The sequence below is a fragment of the Coregonus lavaretus genome (assembly GCF_964263955.1).
Source record: "Coregonus lavaretus genome assembly, chromosome: 9".
Classification (NCBI taxonomy): Eukaryota; Metazoa; Chordata; class Actinopteri; order Salmoniformes; family Salmonidae; genus Coregonus; species Coregonus lavaretus.
The window spans coordinates 16355984-16372668 of NC_139996.1; the positions used below are offsets into that span (position 1 = coordinate 16355984).

At 43.6% G+C, this 16685-nt stretch overlaps 1 protein-coding gene across 2 annotated transcripts in view; it reads right to left on the reverse strand.

Moving 5' to 3' along the window:
- Positions 1-8175: 8175 nt before the first annotated feature.
- The window catches only part of LOC311135445 (protein bicaudal D homolog 1-like), a gene marked incomplete at both ends in the record, with an annotated part of 101361 nt that continues 92851 nt past the window's right edge, over positions 8176-16685 (reverse strand). Inside the window, 5 exons of one of the 2 annotated variants that reach the window (XM_084169402.1) lie at positions 8176-8229; positions 11761-11974; positions 12296-12447; positions 12667-13830; positions 15632-16111. In XM_084169402.1, coding sequence (XP_084025528.1) covers positions 8176-8229; positions 11761-11974; positions 12296-12447; positions 12667-13830; positions 15632-16111 — 2064 coding nt within the window. Of the gene's footprint in view, positions 8230-11295; positions 11975-12295; positions 12448-12666; positions 13831-15631; positions 16112-16685 lie in introns of those variants that run through there. The other variant, XM_084169401.1, reaches the window with a different exon arrangement.

Sequence of the window (16685 nt, forward strand, 5' to 3'; positions counted from 1 at the left end):
GCCTGGATTCGAACCAGGATCTGTAGTGGCACAGCTATGCCTTAGACCACTGCGCCACTCGGGAGGCTACTGCGCCACTCGATAACATGTTACACTGTTTTAAATGGAGTAATAAATATTAACAAGAAAACCCAATACAGTATATTGCTGTCTTTTAATTCCTTTATTGATTAGTGTCTCTAATGTCAGTTAAGATGTCATGGCACTGTACTGTATCGCCATCTTCCAATGATATAGGTAACTTGTGCAACAACCAAGGGAGTAGACAAAATGTTCTCCAGACACTCGACTAGATTTGGACATCACTCTTCTTCTTTCTTCTTTCTTCTTTCTTCTTCTGCTGCTGTTGTTCCACCCAAGGTTTTATAATAGACAGAAGACACAAATCAAATCAATGTACACATACAGATATTAAACACACCATTTCTCCACTGCGGTTGCAAGCATGCTTTCCAAAGCATTAACTGTGTGGATTCTAAGGGAGATTGTTCTTTGTGGTTACAGTATACACGTCCCACCAGAATAAACCCAAGTAAGTTCAATAAATCCACCCACATTTGTGAATAAATGAATACAGAACTGTAAGAAAAATCTATCTCAATGCATCTGCCGCCAATCCATAAGGAACTAGGTGTTCAGATTCCCCTTCAATAAACCTGACTAGTCAAACATTAGACATAATCATTACTTATCGACTCAAAGGAAAGAGAGAAAGATATAAAGAGAGAGAGAAAGAGTTACAGTGGATGTGAATCAGGCAAATTAATCATGCAACTCAAACATTAGCTACACCATCAACACAAAGATGGTTTTTCTTGGCTCATCTTGCATTAATGTTTCAACTAGGTTAGCCAGATCATCAAAGCTCAATACAAATTGATCTGAAGGTGTAAGCGTGTGACTCACAAAATCCTTCCGATATCCTGGAAGCCTTTTGGTATTCATCCCTGTTCTCAGCCTGCTGGTTAGTGTCATGATATCATATCCGACAAAGCCATATATATACGCATAGATCTATACATGGCTCTGATACCACCTGGATCGATATACAGTGGGGGAAAAAAGTATTTAGTCAGCCACCAATTGTGCAAGTTCTCCCACTTAAAAAGATGAGAGAAGCCTGTAATTTTCATCATTGGTACACGTCAACTATGACAGACAAATAGAGAAAAAAAATCCAGAAAATCACGTTGTAGGATTTTTAATGAATTTATTTGCAAATTATATGGTGGAAAATAAGTATTTGGTCACCTACAAACAAGCAAGATTTCTGGCTCTCACAGACCTGTAACTTCTTCTTGAAGAGGCTCCTCTGTCCTCCACTTGTTACCTGTATTAATGGCACCTGTTTGAACTTGTTATCAGTATAAAAGACACCTGTCCACAACCTCAAACAGTCACACTCCAAACTCCACTATGGCCAAGACCAAAGAGCTGTCAAAGGACACCAGAAACAAAATTGTAGACCTGCACCAGGCTGGGAAGACTGAATATGCAATAGGTAAGCAGCTTGGTTTGAAGAAATCAACTGTGGGAGCAATTATTAGGAAATGGAAGACATACAAGACCACTGATAATCTCCCTCGATCTGGGGCTCCACGCAAGATCTCACCCCGTGGGGTCAAAATGATCACAAGAACGGTGAGCAAAAATCCCAGAACCACACGGGGGGACCTAGTGAATGACCTGCAGAGAGCTGGGACCAAAGTAACAAAGCCTACCATCAGTAACACACTACGCCGCCAGGGACTCAAATCCTGCAGTGCCAGACGTGTCCCCCTGCTTAAGCCAGTACATGTCCAGGCCCGTCTGTAGTTTGCTAGAGTGCATTTGGATGATCCAGAAGAGGATTGGGAGAATGTCATATGGTCAGATGAAACCAAAATATAACTTTTTGGTAAAAACGCAACTCGTCGTGTTTGGAGGACAAAGAATGCTGAGTTGCATCCAAAGAACACCATACCTACTGTGAAGCATGGGGGTGGAAACATCATGCTTTGGGGCTGTTTTTCTGCAAAGGGACCAGGACGACTGATCCGTGTAAAGGAAAGAATGAATGGGGCCATGTATCGTGAGATTTTGAGTGAAAACCTCCTTCCATCAGCAAGGGCATTGAAGATGAAACGTGGCTGGGTCTTTCAGCATGACAATGATCCCAAACACACCGCCCGGGCAACGAAGGAGTGGCTTTGTAAGAAGCATTTCAAGGTCCTGGAGTGGCCTAGCCAGTCTCCAGATCTCAACCCCATAGAAAATCTTTGGAGAGAGTTGAAAGTCTGTGTTGCCCAGCGACAGCCCCAAAACATCACTGCTCTAGAGGAGATCTGCATGGAGGAATGGGCCAAAATACCAGCAACAGTGTGTGAAAACCTTGTGAAGACTTACAGAAAACGTTTGACCTGTGTCATTGCCAACAAAGGGTATATAACAAAGTATTGAGAAACTTTTGTTATTGACCAAATACTTATTTTCCACCATAATTTGCAAATAAATTCATTAAAAATCCTACAATGTGATCTTCTGGATTTTCTTTTCTCATTTTGTCTGTCATAGTTGACGTGTACCTATGATGAAAATTACAGGCCTCTCTCATCTTTTTAAATGGGAGAACTTGCACAATTGCTGGCTGACTAAATACTTTTTTCCCCACTGTACCATCACAGTCATTGGATCCCACAGAGCGTCCAACCAAATAATCTAAGTCATGTCCACTGTTATTGCTTCAATGCATAGTCCTAATTGTGCTTGTAAAGAACAATGTTTGGAGGAGAGGGTAGTTTACCTTTCGTTTGAACCTATTTAATTCATGCCCCAGCATGAGATTGGATTACCATCATTTCCTTTGGGTTAGACATTAAACAAGCAATCTCTGACACATAAACAATGCCATGTTTAAGAAGAGCGAATTCATATGTCCTTATTTAAACATAAACATGATACTGGGGGGCCACAGCATTGGGGGATTGTGTTATCTGAATTGTGTTCAAACTAAACTGAGGAGGGGAGTCATGTCATTCACATCATTGTCAAGTCAACCTGTGCAATTCAAAAGGCCACATCCAGGCTTACTAACCTAGACGACACCTCCTCATCTCCTACCTTTAGTATCAAAGTCTCTATGTCAAATAAGATTTCAACTACATGACAAACATAATCAATCACCTCAGCAGTAACTGCGGTAAAAAAGAAAAGAAAAACTGATGTAAAAAATATCATCTTTGTCTTGCAAAAAAGTTGTATAAAAACAAGCATCTCAAGTGTAGTGATGTTAGATTGGTAGTTGAAATCAAGACAACCCACCTCATCAAACATTACCATTGTAATGCAATATCACTTCCATTCCATTAGTCTCTCCACAATGATGTCAAATTCAATGTGTACTTCAACACTACCATGTAGAAAAGACAGATGCTATTACACATGTAGAGATGATCCTTATTAACAGATGCTTTTACATGGCTAATATTCTGTCTAGCCTGTTAGGCAAGTTTGTAAGCCTCTCACATCACCGAAAGGAAACCTTCTTATTGACAGAAAATTGAATGCTAAACTTGTAGGATATAGACCATCCAAAACCTTGTTATATTTAATTGGAAAAGTGTTCTCTGTTAAAATCTTTTTCTTTTTTGACGATATCAATCAGAACATAACAGCCATGGTTTAGTGAATCAATCCTCATGACTTAAGTCTCAACGCCACAGCAATAATACTCATTTTGAATTCCAGTTTAAAGAATGACCAACAATCAAATGATATCACACACAAATTAGAAGTAATAAATAAATGAACAAAACACAAATCAATAAATAACCATGTCAGTTAAATAGATAATAAATAATCATATAGATACAAGACATTGTTTAATTCAATAATATGTGTTAGTCTGGTGTGTGCACTGCAGTCTTATCCTCCAGTCTCTCTCTTCTCAACAGGATGTGATGTTAATCCAGCCCAACCAATGAGGAGCATCGCACCCCTCATCTTCTCTGTAACCCAACCTACCAGGAGAAAGTGTGGCATGTGGAGTTGGGGCTTGCTGAGGGGACACAGAGCCTAGGCACCAGGGTGTGATGCCAGGTTGAGGGAGACGAGAGACAGGAGTCCCTGGTGCTGTGTGTCTCCAGGAGGCCCGGGCCCATGGGTGGGGGCGCGGCTGGCTAGATGCCTAGGGGCCTGGGGGGTGAGGCTGCTGGACCAGGCTGTTGAGGGCGTCCAGGGGGTCTCTGCTGCTGCTGGAGAGGGGTGGTGTCTGGTCCTCCTGGAGGGCTATCACAATGTTCAGACTCGGACATGGACTGCGAGGAGGAAGAGAGGGAGAAGAGAGTAGTCCGAAAAAGAAGAGGAGAGCAGGGAATATAGTAAAAAGGACATGTATCCCTAATGTATAATAAAAAGGACATGGGGCTATAAAGTGCTCAGAAAAAACAAAAAAAAACTAATGTGAGGGACCAAAACTGTTCCCCAAAACAACAGCGATGGACATTTCAGGAAAGATGAAGCACACTTAAAATATTTTGGGAGAGCCGACTTGGTCAAACAACACTATGACCAAGAAATGGAATAGACAGGACATCAGATTTGTCAGCAGTTACCTATTTGCCTGTAGTGATGATTCAGAGGCAATGAGATACCTACTGTATGGGTGGGTGGGTTGTAGGGGGCTGAGGTTGGGGATTGTAGTGAGATGAACTAGTTAGTTCTGTATGAAACGGATCTAGGACTGCATTAAGTAGAAGTAGCAGAGTATTACTGGTGGCAAAAGTGTCATGCAAAACCAATGCATTTGCCAACGGTAATATAGCCATTATTCTGCTCAATAGTGCAACATAGTTTTTGTGTGGCTGTGTTATAAATACCAACGCCATGTGCTGTGAGTAAAAATACACAAGTCTTCACGCCTTAATTAGTTAATTAATATGTTGTGTGTGTGTGTGTATGTGTGTGCGTATGTGAACTATTATAAATACAGATGCCCGTTATGAAATGTGTTTGATGAAACAACTACAGTTAATTAATTCATTTCTGTAGCTTAAAGGTCCAATGCAGCCGTTTTTATCTCAATATCAAATAATTTCTGGGTAACAATTAAGCACCTTAATGTGATTGTTTTCAATTAAAATGGTCAAAAATAAATAAAAATAGCTTCTTACCGAAGAGCAATTTCTCAAGCAACAATTTTGCTAGGACTGTCTGGGAGTGGTCTGAGTGGGGAGGGGAAAACTGAAAACTAGCTGTTATTGGCAGATGTTTGGAACTCTTTTTCTTATTGGCGTATTAACTAATTCACCATCTGGTGATGTCACCAGGCAGGCCACAACTCCATCCCACCAAAACAGGCTGACATTTCAGGTGGTCTTTTCAAACAGCTCTTACACTAAAAGGGAATTTCATGATTTTCACAATTTCACAGTATTATTCCAATCTCATAGTGTGGAAATATACAATGAGCTACAAAAGTATTGGGACAGTGACACATTTTGTTTTGGCTCTGTACTCCAGCACTTTGGATTTGAAATTATACAGTGCAGACTGTCAGCTTTCATTTGAGGGTATTTCCATCCATATCGGGTGAATCGTTTAGAAAGTACAGCACTTTTTGTACATAGTCCCCCCATTTTAGGGGACCAAAAGTATTGGGACAAATTCACTAATATGTGTATTAAAGTAGTCAGAAGTTTAGTATTTGGTCCCATATTCCTAGCACACAATGATTACATCAAGCTTGTAACTTTACAAACTTGTTGGATGCATTTGCTATTTGTTTTGGTTGTGTTTCAGATTATTTTGTGCCCAACATAAATTAATGGTAAATCATGTATTGTGTCATTTTAGAGTCACTTTTATTGTAAATAAGAATCAAATAATTTTCTAAATAATTCTACATTAATGTGGATGCTACCATGATTACAGATCATTCTGAATGACTCGTGAATAACGATGAGTGAGAAAGTTACAGACGCACAAATATCATACCCCAAGACATGCTAACCTCTCACCTTTTTTGAGGGGGTATGATATTTCTGTGTCTGTAACTTTCTCACTCATCACTATTTACGATTCTTTCAGGATTATCCGTAATCATGGTAGCATGCACAATGTAGAAGTGTTTAGAAACATATTATATTCTTCATTACAATAAAAGTGACTCCAAAATGACACAATACATTATTTACCATTCATTTCCATTGGGCACAAAATAATCTGAAACACAACCAAAACAAACAGCAAATGCATCCAACAAATGTGTAGAGTCACAAGCTTGATGTAGTCACTGTGTGCTATGAATATTGGACCAAATACTTAACTTTTCATTACTTTAATACACATATACAGTACCAGTCAAAACTATGAAATAACACATACGGAATCATGTAGTAACCAAAAATGTGTTAAACAAATCAAAATATATTTTATATTTGAGATTCTTCAAAGTAGCCACCCTTTGCCTTGATGACAGCATTGCACACTCTTGGCATTCTCTCAACCAGCTTCATGAGGTAGTCACCTGGAATGCATTTCAATTAACAGGTGTGCCTGGTTAAAAGTTAATTTGTGGAATTTCCTTCCTTCTTAATGCGTTTGAGCCAATCAGTTGTGTTGTGACAAGGTAGATGTAAATGTAGGGGGGTATACCGAAGATGGCCCTATTTGGTAAAATACCAAGTCCATATTATGGCAAGAAGTTTCTTCAAGTGCAGACGCAAAAACCATCAACCGCTATGATGAAACTGGCTGTCATGAGGACCACCACAGAAAAGGAAGACCCAGAGTTACCTCTGCTGCAGAGGATAAGTTCATTAGAGTTAACTGCACCTCAGATTGCAGCCCAAATAAATGCTTCACAGAGTTCAAGTAACAGACACATCTCAACATCAATTGTTCAGAGGAGACTGCGTGAATCAGGCCTTCATGGTCGAATTGCTGCAAAGAAAACACTACTAAAGGACACCAATAAGAAGAAGAGACTTGATTGGCCAATAAACACGAGCAATGGGCATTAGACAAGTGGAAATCTGTCCTCTGGTATGATGAGTCCAAATTGGAGATTTTTGGTTCCAACCGCCGTGTCTTTGTGAGACGCAGAGTAGGTGAACGGATGATCTCCACATGTGTGGTTCCCATCGTGAAGCATGGAGGAGGAGGTGTGATGGTGTGGAGGTGCTTTGCTGGTGACACTGTCTGTGATTTATTTAGAATTCAAGGCACACTTAACCAGCGTGGCTACCACAGTATTCTGCAGCAATACGCCATCCCATCTGGTTTGCGCTTAGTGGGACTATCATTTGTTTTCAACAGGACAATGACACAAAACACACCTCCAGGCTGTGTAAGGGCTATTTGACCAAGAAGGAGAGTGATGGAGTGCTGCATCAGATGACCTGGCCTCCACAATCACCTAATCTCAACCCAATTGAGATGGTTTGGGATGAGTTGGACCGCAGAGTGAAGGAAAAGCAGCCAACAAGTGCTCAGCATATGTGGGAACTCCTTCAAGACTGTTGGAAAAGCCTTCCTCATGAAGCTGGTTGAGAGAATGCCAAGAGTGTCCAAAGCTGTCATCATGACAAAGGGTGGCTACTTTGAAGAATCTAAAATCTAAAATATATTTTGATTTGTTTAACACTTTGTTGGTTACTACATGATTCCATATGTGTTATTTCATAGTTTTGATGTCTTCACTATTATTCTACAATGTAGAAAATAGTAGAAAATAAAGAAAAGCCCTTGAATGAGTAGGTGTGTCCAAACTTTTGACTGGTATTGTATGTGAATTTGTCCCAATACTTTTGGTTCCCTAAAATGGGGGGACTATGTACAAGAAGTGCTTCCTAAACCGTTCACCCGATATGGATGACAATACTCTCAAATTAAAGCTGACAGTCTGCATTTTAATCTCATAGTCATTGTTTGATTTCAAATCTAAACTTTTGGAGTATAGAGCCAAAATAAGAAAAAATGCTTCACTGTCCCAATAATTTCTGAGGGCACTGTATATAAAACACAGGAAAATAATGTTTTTGACTGCACTGGGCCTTTAAGAGCCAGCCATGTAGGGCATGCTGTGTGTATCCTGCAGGCCCAAGGCACAAGTAGTGCGAGTAAGAGAAGTGGAAAGAGATGTAGAGCTCAGGCCTCTGGGACGTTACCTGCGGGCTACGGAGGCTCTTGCTCTCCTTAGTTGTGGGGAGAGTGGCGATACTGAGGCAAAGGCAGCAGGCTGCTGACAATCTATGAGAAACTGATACATTAGACAGATATACAGAGTGGTGACAGTCAGGGTTAGTGGGACAGACGGACACACGTGTGGACAAGACAGGAGGAAAGACTTGTCAGGGACAGAGAGACACACTGGCCTTGTCATGTAATAACTCAACATGTCTGAGGAGAGGACGTCAGGTGTGAAACATTTTGCTCTCTTTCGGAGTATAACATTAGAGCATATGGCATTATAGTATTTATGCTTTTAGTAATCTTTCTTGTAAGCACTTTAATTTGATTGGAATATCACATTTTGGAAGTTAACATCTTCCTGTAATACAGTCCATTTGAGTTAATACAATATACGCTGTTTTTTAAATGATTTATTTATCTAGAAAGTAAATTAATAATGATTTCTACAGTCTGACATACCACAGAAGGTAATATTGTGTGAGAATGGTTATTCATGTTTATATAAGTGTGAGAAAGAAAGAAAGAGAAAGGGAGAGAGAAAGAGAGAGAGAGAGAGAGAGAGAGAGAGAGAGAGAGAGAGAGAGAGAGAGAGAGAGAGAGAGAGAGAGGGAGAAAGAGAGCTCTCTGTTCATTTTGCAAGACCAATAATGGGCTTGTGCATCACTGAATGACTGCTCGTTATTTAAAACCACATCTGACCCAACTGACAAGGCATTCCTCTATCCATCTCCTGAGGAGGATGGACAGCACTATTAACGTACACTCACAAGGAAACACAGACACACATAGAACATTTACGCCCTGGCGTTACAAGCGCCGTGCTCTACCAGCTGAGCTACAGAGGACCACAAGTAGTAATCAACTACTGCTCATGTCAGGCTATGGGCTAAAAACAAATCAGCATATTTAGATCAGATCAGATGTTATAATATCATACACAAATATAACACATGACTTAATGAATGAATGAATGACCCTGCAGCCTTGGGTTTCATTTTTATAGAGTCAAAGTCCAACCAATGTTATGTCACAGGGATTGGAGCTGAATGTACATGGGCATTCTTCACCTCTTTTTGTGTCAATAAAAATATTTGACCATTGTAGGAGCCAAAAACCAATAACCACAGAGAGGTCAGTGTGAGAGGTAACTGGTTATCTAAGGTAGGAACATGAGGGCCAAACAGCATTTGACAGGAATGATTTGTTGGGAATTGTTAAGACACTGCCATCTGCTGGAACTAATGGCATGGGCTTAGGGTTGCTTTGGGGTGCTTTTCAGGGCGTGTTATTTTCAGGGTGTGGTATGAGCGTAGTAGGCCTGGGTGTGTGGTTAGGGTATCACAGAGAGGAGGTCACACTGGTTTCCATGCTGCTCTGAATGGTTTATCTGCATTTAAACCATTTATATATTTCCTCCTAGATCGGACTGAGCAAAGTCACGTGCATGTCACAACAAAAATCTATCAACACTGACAGAAAAAGCATGATAGATCAGTCTCTCAGTTTGTCTCGCATACGCACATGCACACACACACACACACACACACACACACACACGCACGCACGCACACACACACATACACACACACACATTATGTGTTTGCTATGTTTTCTATATTCATTATAGACTAATGTCACAAGGAACAAGGAAGTCAAGCTGTACTGTACTTAGTATAATGTAGAGAAGGGACAATGGATTGTGGCACTGAATAGGTCTCTGAAATCAGGTTGATCTTGGTCAGCCAGTGTACCTCTGTAGATAAGTAGAAGGGACTTCTGTCAAATGCTTTTTGCTCCAGAGTTGTGGAAAATTGAAGACTAATATTATATCATGGCTTGAAAATGTTAATCAACCACAGGGAATTCAAACTAGAATGATTCCTTGAAATCTTTCTGATGACATGAATAATAATATGATTTGCAGTGTTTAACTGATAGACTGTGTGTCAGAGGCTGCGTTTACACCACTAATTGGTATTTTGACCAATCACATCAAATATTTTCACGTCAGATCTGAATGGTCAAAATACCAATTAGTGAAAAAAATATCAGAATTGGGCTGCCTGTGTAAACGCAGCCAGAGAAGTACAGTAAGGTGGCCTACATAGTAAAGTACTGTGGAGAAATAGATAAGGTTCCTTTGTATCATTTGCATCGCTGCCATCTCTGCTTTACAAAGAAAGATTCCAAAAGATTTAAACAAGGTTTTATATTTTCTGTGGCAAACATTCATAGGGATAGACCAGAGGAGGCTGGTGGGAGGAGCTATAGGAGGACAGGCTCATTGTAATGGCTGGAATGGTATCAAACACATCAAACATATGGAAACCAAATGTTTGACTCCGTTCCATTTAACCCATTCCAGACATTACAATGAGCCCGTTCTCCTATAGCTCCTCCAACTAGCCTCCACTGGGATAGACTGAGGAACTCCAATGGCTATCAATGTGTTTCAGCTGTAACTGTGTAAATCAGCCACTGAGTGGCACCATGGGTCAATGAGGCCCACAGTACACAGTGTAGCTCTGCACACAGTCTATGGATGGTTGGAAAAAGTAACGCGTATATTGACTACAAACATACTTTGATCATATGCAGTGAATACAACAGGGAAAGTCAATTGCCTAAGAATGTTATTAGCCATTGGAAAAATAATTTGGTTGTGTGATACGAGAAGTAGGCGACAGCACTTAACTTCTACTCTATATGCCAAGGGTGGGAAATACATCGTCTTATACCACATCAAATATCTCCAAAATGTACAAGTATCCCTCACACTATCTTAGCTTATTAAACACGACAAATCCTCATAAAACAGTTACTAAAATTCAACTTTATTTTTCATTATAACTTCACATTTACTAGTATATTTATCACATATATTTCATTTATTCCCTAAATCCCTTTATTTACAGAAATGGACAATAGCAACTGTGGTGCCTTATGAGCCCAATACTACAAACAGACTGTTGAGTATTGTCTGCAGATGGAACAAGCTGTGTTGGGCTCCTTCTCATAGCCAATCCCTGAGAAGAGTGTCACAGTACTGCATAGGCATAGGTCAAGCCAGACACAGGAAACAGGAAACCAGTCTGTCCTCCTCTCTGTTTCCCACCCAACCCCTCAGGGCTGGGGCATCTGGGAACTGTAGGCGCGAGGGACAGGGTTGCTGGGAGATGTGGCCAGAGCAGAGGGGCGAGGTGCATCTTTTTGTGTACGAGTTCTCACCGACCCTGGCGACAAGTGTTTCCAAGTCTTGGGAATGGGTGAGCGGTAGGGAGATGCGGGGGCAGAGCTAGTAGAGTGCAGACCGGAGTCTCGACTGTTAACGAGTCGACAGAACTCTAAACTCAGCGACTCTGGGTCAATAATGAAGGTCTGAGTGCCTAGGGACCACTGGGGGTGACCCAGGGGAGGCAGGGAGGAGAACTGGGATGTGGCCGACCAGGGGTTGGAGGACAGTGGCAGCTCCAGGGAGGGAGGGCTGCAGAGGGTCAGGGAGGTGTTGAAGGGATGGGAGCAGGTGGAGGAAGGGCTGTGTATCATGGTGGGGCTGGGGGGAGCGGTGAGAGCGGCTCGTCGACTTACTTTGGGCTGGCTGCTCTTGATCTTGGGCACCTTGGTGCCGCGGCCACGGTCCCTGGTCTGCTCGTGGTCAAACTCTAGGTCCTCCAGGCGTTGGGTCAAGGCCAGCTTCTGCTGGATGGCCATGCGGAGCAGGGAGTTCAGAGTCTTCTTCTCATCCTCCGCCGCTGCCAGCTGTCTCTGCATCTCATCCAGCTGAGTCACGTACTCATCACACCTAGGAGAGAAAGAGAGAGAGATAGAGAGAGGGAGAGAGTCAGAAAGAGAGAGAGAGAGTGAGAGCGAGAGACAGAGAGAAAGAGACAGAGTCAGAGCGAGACAGACAGAGAGAGACAGAGAGAGTGAGAGTGCGAGTGAGAGAGAGCGAGAGAGAGAGAGAGAGAGAGAGAGAGAAAGAGGAAGAGGGACATAGTCAGTAAACTAAGAAACACTGTTGTGCAAGCCGGGGAATACACTGTGAGATCAAACTCATCATCTTTGCACAGTCTTACACATCTGTGTTGTAATTAGCTGCATGAGATCCCAGAATGCCCCTCACCTGGTGGCAAACATGGCCCTGAGAGAGGAGAAGGTGGCGGCGTCCTCCTTCAGAGCCTTCAGCTCGTTCCTCAGCTTCATCATGGTCTCTGTCACCATGCACTTCTCATTCTCATACTTGCTCTTTAGATTAGCAAGTGCCACCTCTGCAGTCTGGAATAGAGAGTGAGTTAATTTCAAGATAACAGATTATAAACATGTGGATTCGACTTTATATCTCTACCATAAAAACAGGTCTAATTTAATGCTCTATGCAAAGGAACATTGATCAAACCTGTTAGAGAATGCTGAAAACAATGTGATGACATTCCCAGGTAGTGGCCTAGTCCCAGATCTGGAACCATAGGTACTCAACCCTAGTGTTCTGCTCACCTGTTTGTTGGCTTTGAGCACCAGTCTGAGTGTGGCGATCTGCTCCCTCTTGGTGCTGAGGAGGGACTTGAGCTTGAGGATCTCCTCCATGCAGGCCTCCTTGTCCTTGTCGAACAAGGGGGCTAGCTCCCGGGCTGCTGCCCTCTGTCGAGACAGCTGGAGGGAGCGGTCCACGGCCCTCTGCAGGTGTTTGATCTGGTCCCTGATGATGGCGTTCAGGTTGTAGATGTTCATGGGCTCCTTACGCAGGTCTCCAGTTGCCTCGGGAGGCACGGGGGAGGAGGAGGGAGAGCCATTAGTGCCGTTGATGACCGGGGAGCCCATGGGGATGCGGGTGGGGCTCCCCTGGCTGCCTGGTGCAGGTGACTCCCTCCCTGTTGTCCCATTGTCCCCACTGGGGGGTTCTTTGGAGGGCGAGTCCATGGGGCTCTGGGGGGCCTCGGAGAATCCGGCGTTGACAGCGGCGAGGCGTCTAGCCAGGCGAGGGGAGAGGAGTGCCCGGGGGTCCTCAGAGCCCTTGAGGCTGCCACTGCGGGTGTTACGGCTCTGGCGGTAGTAGTCCAGCATGACGCGGTTGGGCGTCTCATTGTTGCAGAGACACACGTGGTGGTAGAGCTGGGCCAGCTCCTCGCTGAATGTCCCCAGCTCATCCTGCGCCGTGTTCAGCATGCTGTGGCTCTCTATGGCCACACCCGTCGCCGTCTGTAGTTCTGCCTCCAAACACGCCACCCTATCGTCGGCCTCGCGGCAGCTCTGCTCCAGCCGGTTGACCTGCTCGTCCAGAGCCTGGACCTTCCCATCGCTGCTGCTCCGCTCCTCCCCCTGGCCCTCCACACACTGGTTATAGTTCTCCTTCAGAGCTTTTAGCTCCGCCTTCAGGTCGATCACCTCGGTTACTGCCACCTTGTACTTACACTCCAGGATGTCCATACCGTGTATGTCCACCTCGTAGTCGCGGTGACCGGGCGAGGGCAACCCGTTAGGCTTCTCAGACTCCTGGGCATCAGCCATCTCCTTGTCACTGTGGAGGCGCTTCATGGTGTTGACACGCTCGGTGAGGTGCTGGACGTGCTCGTGCTGCTCCGTCAGGGCGCTCTGCATGTGCTGCAGCTGGGTCTGGGACTCCTGCAGGTTCATCAGGAGGCTTGATTTCTCACGCTCCACCTAGAGGACGGGAGGACATACTGCAGGGTGAGGACCACTCAGACCAGACCAGCATTACCACAGACACAGTACTGTTTAATGTATTTGTGATCAGTCATCGTATCAGAGGAGCGCTGAGGCTTTGAATCTCTATTGATCCCCAATTGGAGGAGGCCCAGGGAAACAAAGTAAAATAAATTATTTAAGAAAGTTTAGAAGCAGTCGAACAGCGAAACTTTAAATTAGTTCAGCAGTACAGTACGCTAGTCCCATAAATAACCCTGTCTGACTAGTGTGTGTGTGTGTGTGTGTGTGTGTGTGTAGGTTGCCACCTGGGACCACAGATTTCACCTATTAGAACTGCACCACAGATCAGGTGAGCTGAGAGATTTCCACTCCACACCCTGTGATACCTGGCAGGAGGTCGCTTGAAAGAACAGAATATTGTGTCTTATCATTTTGTGTCTCTGTCCTCTGACCAGACAACACCCTATAAATACAAAGGTACTGTACAGTCCCAGGTTATCTACACGTCTCTACGGACAGAGATAAAGATACAATACAAAGCTCAATCTGTAAATTCATACACAGAACTGATCCATTGATCTGTATGCATAGTCATAGCATCAGCCATCAGAGATGTCATTTTTCACCCAATGAGAAAAAAGAGGTGTGGAGGCCTCTCAGTAGATATGTAACAGGAATTATAAGCCACTTTTATGTCTTCTTTTTATACTAAATGTTTATCTCGTATTTTATATGGTTACCATTGAGGTTAAATTGAGTGAGTTTAATGTAATGCTTGTTGGGAACAGATATAAATTACAGCACAGTGAGGATGATAAATTAAAGCCGCCCTCTCCTGAAAGCAATTAAGAGCCTGGTGTTGTTTAATTTAGGGACTTAATGGAACCGTGATTAATCCAAGAGAGAATTAATCCGTGATTAATCCATTTAAAGAGAAATTCAAACCTCTACAGTAATAAAGTTTGGATCCACAAATGTAATCATTCATTTCCCCACTGACCTGAGCAAGAACAATAAGCAAGCTTTCTATTCATTGCTAGGCATTCTCTTAAACAGTACAGCGTCCCCATGGCACACGCCGTACTCCTCCACTCCTCCACTCTACCGTTCTACTCTCCCCCCGCTAGCGTTACTACATGTCCCCACAATCAGCAAAATCAGCCCCAATGGCCCTTCTGAGACGGAAGTCTTTTGAGTTGAAAATAGCTCTGAAACTAGTCATATAAAGCCATTGGTAAATCATAAGGAGCGTGGTCACAGACTTATGGTCTGTTAGAGAATAAAAGATGGGGGGGGTCTTGTTCTCAAAATGTCATCACCTTGTCATTGGTTGGCTGCAGGCTGCAGTACTAAGATGACAGGACGGTTGTAATCAGAGGGCCAGGTTGTTAGGTTGTCAAATGATGCTGGTGAGACACTCCCATTCCTTAATGAAATGTTCTGTGGACAGAGGAGGTCGATAACAGTCTCCTAATGCATTGGGTGTGTAAATCGCTGTTTTTTTCTCTCTAAGTAAACCACAGTGATTTGCTCAGAGCAAATGAGGAAGGTGGTCGGATGAAGGATATTAAAACAAGACCCTGGTACAAACTCCCTGGAACATTGTCTCAACAATAACCTAGCCTGGTCCCAGATCTGTTTGTGCTGTCTTACCAACTTCTATGGTCATTGTCATGCCAAACATCACAATGACCATAGAAGTTGGCAAGACAGGACAAACAGATCTGGGACTCAGCTATGGTAGTGAGAAGAACACACTATGTCTCTCAAACGTTCATCTAGACTAGAGACCCACCTGAAGCAGCTGCTTTTTGACTTTCTGCATCTCAGACAGGTTGAGCTCGCTGAAGAGGTCAGACACAGGACCATGCAGCCCCTCCCCCTTCCTGGGCAGCCGGTAGTCGGCGTTCATCTTAGCCAATCCCAGGTGTCCATTACAGTGGCCGTTGCTATCCTCATTCCCGTTGGCGCCATTGGGCATGGCTGTACCATTACTCCCAACCTCTTCGGTGGCAAATTGGAGCCCGTCGACAGTGGCGGTGAGAGCCAGGTGGGCTCCGGCCCCGTACACACTGTCACTGAGGGTGATGTGGTGGGCCAGTTCCTTCCTCAGGCTGTTCTTCTGTTCCCTCTCAATCTTCAGGGCGTCCAGGGCCTCCTCCAGCTGGGACTGAGAGATGTCCTTCAGACGCAGAGCGTCCTCCAGCTGGCTGTTCAGCAGCACCGTCTCCTCCTCCAGAACCTTGATCTCATGCTTCAGACCCTCGTACTCCACCTGGGGGAGAGGAGGAGCAGGGGACAGGGGACAGACAGATAGAGTGAAGGGAACACACATATAGAGGACAGACAGACAGAAAGGACAGGAAGGACACAGATAGAGGATAGGGTTAAGTAAAGTACATTGTAAGTAGGTTTAAGATATTTAGATATTACTGCACTGTCGGAGATAGAAGCACAAGCATTTCGCTACACCCGCAATAACATCTGCTAAACACGTGTATGTGACAAATAAAATTTGATTTGATTTGATTTAAGGTCAGACAATAAGGAACTTGGCTGTGCTGATTCTACATTTGAGTAACATCATTAGGTATGACTGTGTGTGAGTCACTGTAAGATGTATTGATGACCAGTCCCTCCAGGATTCTGCGATCGCATTTATTTTTGAAAAATCAACAATTCCCGCATATTACGCGAGGGCTTGCAAATTTGACCATGCAAAATGCCAGAATGTAAGAATTGCCGCAGCGAAATAAAGCATTTTTGTCGCACATATCACAAAAAATCCCTGCGAAATCCTGAAGGGACTGGATGACTGTCTGTGTGTGTGTGTGTGTGTGTGTGTGTGT